The 9,320-nt window shown below is 32.0% G+C and overlaps 1 protein-coding gene across 1 annotated transcript; it reads right to left on the bottom strand.

Moving 5' to 3' along the window:
* Positions 1-4,632: 4,632 nt before the first annotated feature.
* On the bottom strand, positions 4,633-8,698 carry LOC110455524. The gene is made up of 3 exons (XM_021505706.1): positions 8,477-8,698; positions 7,858-7,924; positions 4,633-7,253 (listed from the first exon to the last, which is right to left on the bottom strand). Exon 3 carries the CDS (start codon positions 7,170-7,172, stop codon positions 6,453-6,455), a length of 720 nt encoding a protein of 239 aa, XP_021361381.1. The 5' UTR covers positions 7,173-7,253; positions 7,858-7,924; positions 8,477-8,698; the 3' UTR covers positions 4,633-6,452.
* Positions 8,699-9,320: the final 622 nt, after the last annotated feature.

Raw genomic sequence — 9,320 nt, 5'->3', positions numbered from 1 at the left:
TCATAACAGATACTGTCAAGCGCTTCCTATTACATACAAATATCAACAAATTAAATCATAATAGAAACCGTCAAACTTCATAAATTATAATAGAAACCGTCAAGCTTCATATTACAATAAAAAATTTCACCCAATTAAATAATTACAGAAACCGTCAAACTTTATTTTTCAAAAAAACCATCACCCAATTAAATCATAACAGAAACCGTCAAGCTTTATATTACAAAAAAACATCACCCAATTAAATCACAACAGAAACCATCAACCTTCATATTACAAAAAAATATCACCCAATTAGATCATAACAGAAACCGTCAAGCTTTCTATTACACAAAAATATCACCCTATTAAATCATAACAGAAACCGTCAAACTTCATAAATCATAACAGAAACCGTCAAGCTTCATATTACAAAAAAAATCACCCAATTAAATCATTACAGAAACCGTCAAGCTTTATAAATCATAAAAGAAACCGTCAAGCTTCATATTACAAAAAAATATCACCCAATTAAATCATAACAGAAACCATCAAGCTTCATAAATCATAATAGAAACCGTCAAGCTTCATATTACAAAAAAAATCACCCAATTAAATCATAACAGAAACCGTCAAGCTTTATAAATCATAACAGAAACCGTCAAGCTTCATGTTACAAAAAAATATCACCCAATTAAATCATAACAGAAACCGTCAAGCTTCATAAATCATAATAGAAATCGTCAAGCTTCATATTACAAAAAATATCACCCAATTAAATCATAACAGAAACCGTCAAGCTTTATAAATCATAACAGAAACCGTCAAGCTTCATAAATCATAATAGAAATCGTCAAGCTTCATATTACAAAAAAAATCACCCAATTAAATCATTACAGAAACCGTCAAGCTTTATAAATCATAAAAGAAACCGTCAAGCTTCATATTACAAAAAAAAACACCCAATTAAATCATAACAGAAACCGTCAAGCTTTATAAATCATAATAGAAACCGTAAAGCTTCATATTACACAAAAATATCACTCAATTAAATCATAGGAGAAACCGTCAAGCTTTATAAATCATAATAGAAACCGTCAAGCTTCATATTACACAAAAATATCACTCAATTAAATCATAAGAGAAACCGTCAAGCTTTATAAATCATAATAGAAACCGTCAAGCTTCATGTTACAAAAAAAATATCACCCAATAAAATCATTACCCTGACGATAAAACTTGTTCATGTTCTTCATCAAACTGCGTCCAAATTAAACTTAGCGCATATTATATCATTAGGGTTCTCTGGGCCTTTGGTAAAGATCCCCAACAAAGTAGCATATACCATATTTTATGTGAATCCGAATGTTTCTGATATGAACTACTTATTACAAGTCCTAATTGTACTGTGTCTGATTTATACTTTTTTTGTGCAATTGTTATCTATGTAAATACAACAAAATGTGATCCAGGTACTCGTACCATCAATATTTTTCACTATGATCATATCGAGATTATCAGCCTGTTCACCATTTTAACATCAAAACATTTCTGAGGAGGCAATAACAGTGAAGTGGTCAAAATTACTTATGATATTTAGTTAGGCGAAGGTGATATGGTGGCTTAGATTGAAATGTGAGGCCCGGACAGAACACAAGTCAAGAAATTATATACTTTATAACTTGCATATCAGTCAATATCAGTCTGTATTGTGTACATGTATGGTAATATCAGACTGTATTGTGTACATGTATGGTAATATCAGACTGTATTGTGTACATGTATGTCAATATCAGTCTGTATTGTGTGTACCCGGTATTAACTAATGATAATTTGCTTAGGTCTGGTTAGCTTAATATTATTATTATTTACCTTTTTTATTTGTATACTTTTCTTTTTTAACTTTGTATAAGATCCATTTACTAATACAGACATTCAACACTAAACCCTTATAAGATTTTTATTTCTAAATGAAGAATTTTTAAAAAGAATTGACTCGTCAAGTTCATCGCTAAGATATCATAAAGATGACAATACTTTACCACATTTCGAAATAGCGTCACGCTCTTTGGCTTTTCTTTTTTAACTTTGTATAAGATCCATTTACTAATACAGACATTCAACACTAAACCCTTATAAGATTTTTATTTCTAAATGAAGAATTTTTAAAAAGAATTGACTCGTCAAGTTCATCGCTAAGATATCATAAAGATGACAATACTTTACCACATTTCGAAATAGCGTCACGCTCTTTGGCTACGGGCTCTTGGATTTTAACTTCCTGGTTGTTAAAATCATTGTGATTTAAAATACTCGATTTAGTTTGAAAACATATTTTCGTCCCATGTCACGATATTGTGATCGAACGGCTTTTTAACCTGTACGACAGACATGTAGAGACTACATTATCAGTGCGCTGTATAAGGAAAGTGGTATGGTATACCATTGCTCAAAAATGTTATGAGAATGATTAAGTATTAATTAAAGAGTGCTTTCAATCAATGTTATACATGACGGAAAGGTTCATATTTTATGTAACTACCAGGACATGTATTGTGCTTCTGTAATTAAATACAACTCATTCGTACAAGGAAATATACTACATATACAATGTAATGGAATACATTAATCAAGCTATTGAATACAAATACTATGTAAACAACTATATATATTACATATACAAGGTTATAAACAACATACACAAGGCAATGACATACAGATACTATATTATAAACTACATACCCAAGGCAATGAACTACATATACAGGGTAATAAACTACATGTACACGGCAATGCACTACATATACAGGGTAATAAACTACATACAAACGGTTATAAACTACCTTTATCAACAGTACATGTATTGTTTATATATATACAATGAGCCACGTGATAATGCTCCATGACAGTTTTACAATCAATATTGACCGATATTTGATTTCTTATCTACATTCTTCATATACGTTTTTGAGAAGTTTAGACCATTCTACATTGATACCTTCACTTTGCTGGACCTTGACACGGCTTTGTCTTCTTGCTCCCGTGGATCTGGTCGCCATGATTTTACTTTAGAATACCTCCATAGTGCGTCCCTCGTTACGATAATACCTGTACGTTCTTAATCTAGAACTGCGCTGTGAAGCGGCATGTTACCTAATAAGCGCATGTATCGACCACCAAGTCGATATAGGTAGGTGTATTTAAACAAAAAATGCCACCCTTTGTAGGTCTATAACGGTAGGTAACGCTGATATATGGTAAGACAGGCCTTGTTTACTTCATGACAGAAACGATGCGGTACTCGGAAAGGCGCCTAGATAATATTCCTATAATTTACAGACAGATGCGTGTTAGTTTGCAATTATAAATAGGGTTTACCCACTGAAGCGTTTCGTGGTATAAACACCCTATAGAAGATATCGGCCTTACTCGTTATCTGCTGAATTTGTGCATGAAGTATTGAAATGAATGATTTACTATGTTTGCTCAACAGCAAGGTGTTCAATGAAATAACTAGAAATCGTTTATAAGATACACATACCACCTTGATTCTGATGTCAGCAGACTGATAAAAATAATCGGTCGACAAAACTGTAATGCTTAATCTATAAATAGCTACAATGACCTTGGTGTTGACCTATAGACCCTGTAATACGATTTATCAAAGATATTTCCATACTGGATCTTTGGATAAGCTTTGGAAAAAATCTGTTCAGAAAATACGTCTGTAGAGTTATGACAATGAATCGCGGCGCGACGGGACGAACAAGGGTAACGATGCCTGTCTCATTTGTATTGGAGGAGGGGGATTTAGAAACGTCGAAAAAATCTCGTAAAGTAAATGCTACGTGATTAAAAACAGATTATTCTGTACCAAGAAGATATGAACGTATGCATATAAAATGAATAGAAAGTGGGTTTATATTATTCGTTGGACTACTGTTGGATATATCGAAAATTCGTCTATATCGTCTTGCACATTAACCACCACTAATACACTATAAAATCTTCCTTATTAAATGTGTAAATATCCACAACATATGCATTATGAATAATAACATTTTACCAAATAAACTTTGCTATTATATAGTTAAGATAGTTACACCTATAATATCGATCATATTTACACTGCTATTTAATCTATTTTCATCCTTGTCAGTCCTAAATCAGTTCTTCTGTTGGAAGAAATTCTTATTGTTGATGTGATAGCAATACGTATGTGCTGTATCATAACTCTGTCATGTCTATTATAACCTGATGGTGTTCTGTCTTATGTAATAGATATTCTGTTTTATTGTTGATGTGATAGCAATACGTATGTGCTGTATCATAACTATGTCATGTCTATCAGTACCTGATGGTGTTCTGTCTTATGTAACAGATATTACGTTTTAGTGTTGATGTGTATCATAACTCTGTCATGTCTATTATAACCTGATGATGGTCTGTCTTATGTAACAGAGATTATGTTTCAGTGTTGATGTGTATCATAACTCTGTCATGTCTATTCTAACCTGATGATGTTACATCTTATGTAAAATAGATTATCAAATCGTTTAAGGGATGTGAAAATAAAAGCACCCAAGCACCAATACATACTGTGTTTCGGTGTTCCATAGTTTATCAAAGGAAAACCAAAAAAACTTTAGGAGTTTGATAATCGTTTATTAATAATTATCCTTTTTGCGACAACAATAAGACTTCATCTTCAGCGACGCATACACTCTGACACCACGGGGGATATAATTATATTTATTACATTTTTTGAAAAACGTAATATGTTACTTGTGTGGTGAATATGTTTGTTATATGTATTCATTAAGAAAACTAAATATATTATTTTTATTAAATAATTCTTGTTAAGGTTTCAATGTGGATCGCATGTACAGATATATAAAGTAAATCTCCCATACAAATGTTACAAAAAGAATGGTGTACTGTGACGTCAGTAAATGAATAGGTCAATACTATTGTGATATCGTATTTATATTTTATATTATATTTACAATCAACCAAACTCTCAGTTGATTGGTTTGTAAAGTGGGGAAATAACAAAACAAAGTTTAAGTAACAGTAGAAAACAAGAGATTATTTTCTTCTTTAAACGTAGAAATATAATATTCAACTTCATCAGTTTCCTGACAATTGTTCCTTATTATTAAGTTGAATTAAATTTTAATATCGTCAGTAGGAATATTCCAGCTTCAACCTACTTGTAGAGTTTATATGACACATTTGTAGCGGTAATTTCTGAGCATATTTTAAATATTAACATTATCTATATAGATGCCTACTATTGGCTATTAAAACATGTATCGATCATTTTTGAGCAGAGATACTATCATCAATTTACAGTAGGTTATCACATCCTTAAGTATTCTTATACATGAAACAAAGTGTTAATTAATTCAATGTGCTATTGTAACGGAATTATCTCTTTACATGAAATAACCTTTTGTTCGAAGTGGTTGACATATTGGGTTAGTGTAAATTAAACAGTTTGTAGTACAGATACGATTGAGTATTATTAAAAATGTATATAGTATATATCTTAATTGAGAGGTTAACATAAACACAATAGATAAAAAGGTATTTACAAAATGGTAAGAATGTACATGTCATCCCCATTCCTACAAATAAGAAGAATCTAGTAAAGTGTAGTAAAATACACCTTTATGAATTATGAATGATCGACTGACTATTACCGTATTTGTAATTGTGAAAATGTAAGATATTTATTTTTTACAATAAGATAAAGCGCCGTTGATATTGGACATACTTCATATGAACGAAAAAACCCCCAAAAAATCAGTCTTTGAAATATAGATGTAAAGGAACAAGATAAATTTATATTTTTATGCAAAAATACTGCAAAATGACATGGTAAAGAAACTATTTCGATGTTCGTTAAAAGAAGAAATTTGGGAAAGGGTAATATAGGAAGACCAGTATACATTTATTACTATTGGATAACATTAATATGATAGTATCTGGACTATACAGTTGTTAATGAAATAATTTGGTAAAATGTTAATATTATTAAACCTTACTGTGGTTTATAACAACATATCAATAGGTTAACACTAAGCACTATTACATATATTACGCATTAGAATAAGGTTTCATACATTCTGTAGTAAAGTAGGAGTGATATAGTTTGAAACATTCTGTCTACAAATGTACATATTAAGTTCTGATACACAAGGATATACATCTAGTTGTCTCATGCTTCCCATGCTCCAGGAAGTTTAAACAATGCATACGTCAAGACTAAAATAACAAACACTTTTTCTAGCATTAGGAGGAAAGAGCTTTGTCGACGTGCTATTAATACATCAATGTTCAAATGGGAGATAACTCCAATGGGCCAGTGTCATCTGTAACGAATGTATTAAGACATTATCATATTATTTTCTGTAGGGTAGCAACGTTGAATAGAAGATAAGAGGAACGACAAACCGCGCTTGATTTAATCAAAGGGAGGTCAAAGGATCGTCATTGTTCATGTGGTCGTAATCGTTATCAGCATCATACACAACGTTGTTGTTAGGTTTTTGGAATAACTGATCATAGTCTTCACAGTTTTCTTCCACAGTTGTCTCCCTTGTTCTTCTGTCTTGTGAAATACCAGCACCTCTAGCGTGAGAGTAGTCTTCTTCGGTGATTTCATCTTTTTCATTATTTATATCGCTGTTTAATATGTTGTACGTATCATCATTGGGAGTTCCTTCTTTTGTGTTGATTTCGTTTTCTTTTTCGAGCAAGAAATGATTGTCGGTTGGTACATTTTCGTTGTTTTGTTTGTTCGTCTGTTCTTCTAACATAAAATAAGTATCTGCTTTGTTTACGTTAACGACTCCTGTGTCGGTATCATTGTCCGTCAGGTCTGATGGGACTCGGTCTTCGTCCTTCTCAAGGACGAAATAGTTTTCTGTCGGGTTCAAATTCTCAGTCAACCACTGAGAAGAATTTTCTTCTTGTTGTTTTTCTGGGACAAGATAGTCAGCTGACGTAACAGGGATATCTACAGGACAGGCCACGTCTTGTGAACGGTGTGGAAGGTCGCAAGTTTGAGCATAACCCTGATCCCCATTCGGTTCATACTCGTCTATGCTGTTGTAGATACTATCGGTCGTGTCATTTTGTTTGGGTGATTGGTTTGATTGTGCATTTGTTGTGTCGTCCAGGTCCATGTACAATCCCGATTTAGGATTCTTTCCATTTGAACGCTCGTTTTCTAAACGTTCATACTGGTTCGGGATTCCAACAGATGACTACGAATAGAATATAAACATAGATAAGTATCTTAACAATTAATTATTGATGAAATTTTTGTAAATAAATACAGAAGAAGGTTAAAATTGATTATCGACATGATCTTACCTGTGAACATAGTATCAAAGAGGGTATTACCGAATAAAGACATCAGCAAACAACTTCATCTTTATTTCACAGAAAGCATTCAAATATACCAAAGTAAGATTTGCAGTGGAATTCGAAAATGCAGTATGTGGTTTGATTATTCGTACTGTTTTCAGTTGTTTTATAGCCGTGGATAGTAAGGTAATCCCTTTTTAAATAAAACATGAATGTAAAATATTTAGATTTGTTTTATATTAATCGGCTACCCAAAGTCAACCATGTGTAAAGAAATCAGTATCAATTTGTCGGTATTATATTATAAATGAAATTTAATTAAATGTTTTATAAAAAAAAATATTTACACATTTATATAAAATCAAGTTCATAAATTATCTTGGTGATTTGCAAATGACACAACCCAGTTAATAAGATAAAACATCTTAATATCAAATATTGTTGGTTTCCTACAAAGCTGACATTTGCTTTCTTGTACAATATGACATGTTGTATACCTACTTCATAGGCAGTGTTGTCCACTTCTCTCACATTTATATCCGTGTAGTCATTGTTAGCCGGGGTGCTTCTGCTCAGCAATACAAACACAAACATATTGTTTTAAATATTCACTATACAACGCTAGATATAATCAAGTAATATTTCATTATATATTTGCCTAGGTTAAGTAATTATATTATCTCTCAACTCTACGTATGTTAGACACGTTTGTTCAAGGTGGAATATATACGTAGGATTATTAAGATCATATAAAGGTATTAGGTTCTGTAAATTAAATCCAAAGATAGAATTTCTAAATTCCCATACTAGCATAATGTTTTACTTTTATTATTTTATCATCAATTTCTCTCCAAATATGCTCTCTTAGTTTAATCTGTTGCTGCATTTATCAAGCACCAGTGACAACTGCTACTTTAAAAGTGTCCAATAGTATGCCGGTTAGGGGGATAAGGATCTATTATTTCCTGACATATGATTTTGAATCATCACCGACAAAAGCCACTGTTGTTTAATATTACTCAATGAAGCGATAAAGAGAAAATCAATAACACCTTCTACATGGAAACATACAAATATAATATATTTACAACACATATTTAGCTAGGACATGACGACGAACCTCTTACGATGTCGACGATAGACAAAAAACACAACGACAAGGGTGATGACCAGCGCAATGACTGCCAATCCAGCTACGAGCCCAAGGGCTAAAACTGTAGATCCGGAACTGGTATCCTTAGCTGTTGTTGTTGTTGTTGTTGTTGTTGTTGTTGTTGTTGTTGTTGTTGTTGTTACAACATCACTACAATGTAAGCAAAGAAAGTTAGTTCAGTTGATGGAGTTTAACGTGAAAGCTACCCACTTATAACAATACAGAAAAGTTTGTTACGTTGAAATGTTTTTCTGTGGAATAGTCATTTGCATGTTTGTCTCTACGGATGGTAGAGATTTTATAACATTATTACAAAGAAAAAGTGATTCTGTAATATTAGAAATAATATAGACGTAATCAGATTATATACAACAAACAATATTTACTAGTAAGCTGTAATATAAACCATAGTGTCAATATAAAAGGATTTACATGATTACATAGTCAAGACCCACTAACAAAACACACCACACTGTTCTACAGACGAGGGTGAATCTGAATTCAAGTCAACATAAAAAGGAAACACCAACGCAAAAGGGAAAAAGACCGAAATTCACTGCCCAAAGGTAATAGCAAAATGATGGTAGCTGGAAGGAAAACTGCATCCTGCAACATATAACTAGGTTTTTCTAAAATGTTACTTCCAATAATTTGATCAAACTGTTTTCAAAAACGGGACATTTCGTTGCAGCTTCAGATTGACATATTTCTATAAAATCATACACAAACGGTGTCAAATAGCTCGCCAGAAAAAGTAGAATATAAACACTTAAAATGTGTTATAACGTGATATGTCAGTTTAATTTTAGAA

The sequence above is a fragment of the Mizuhopecten yessoensis genome, unplaced genomic scaffold (assembly GCF_002113885.1).
Source record: "Mizuhopecten yessoensis strain PY_sf001 unplaced genomic scaffold, ASM211388v2 scaffold8239, whole genome shotgun sequence".
Taxonomy (NCBI): domain Eukaryota; kingdom Metazoa; phylum Mollusca; class Bivalvia; order Pectinida; family Pectinidae; genus Mizuhopecten; species Mizuhopecten yessoensis.
Note: the sequence above shows the minus strand (reverse complement) of the source record. Positions and strands in the feature narration are given on the sequence as shown.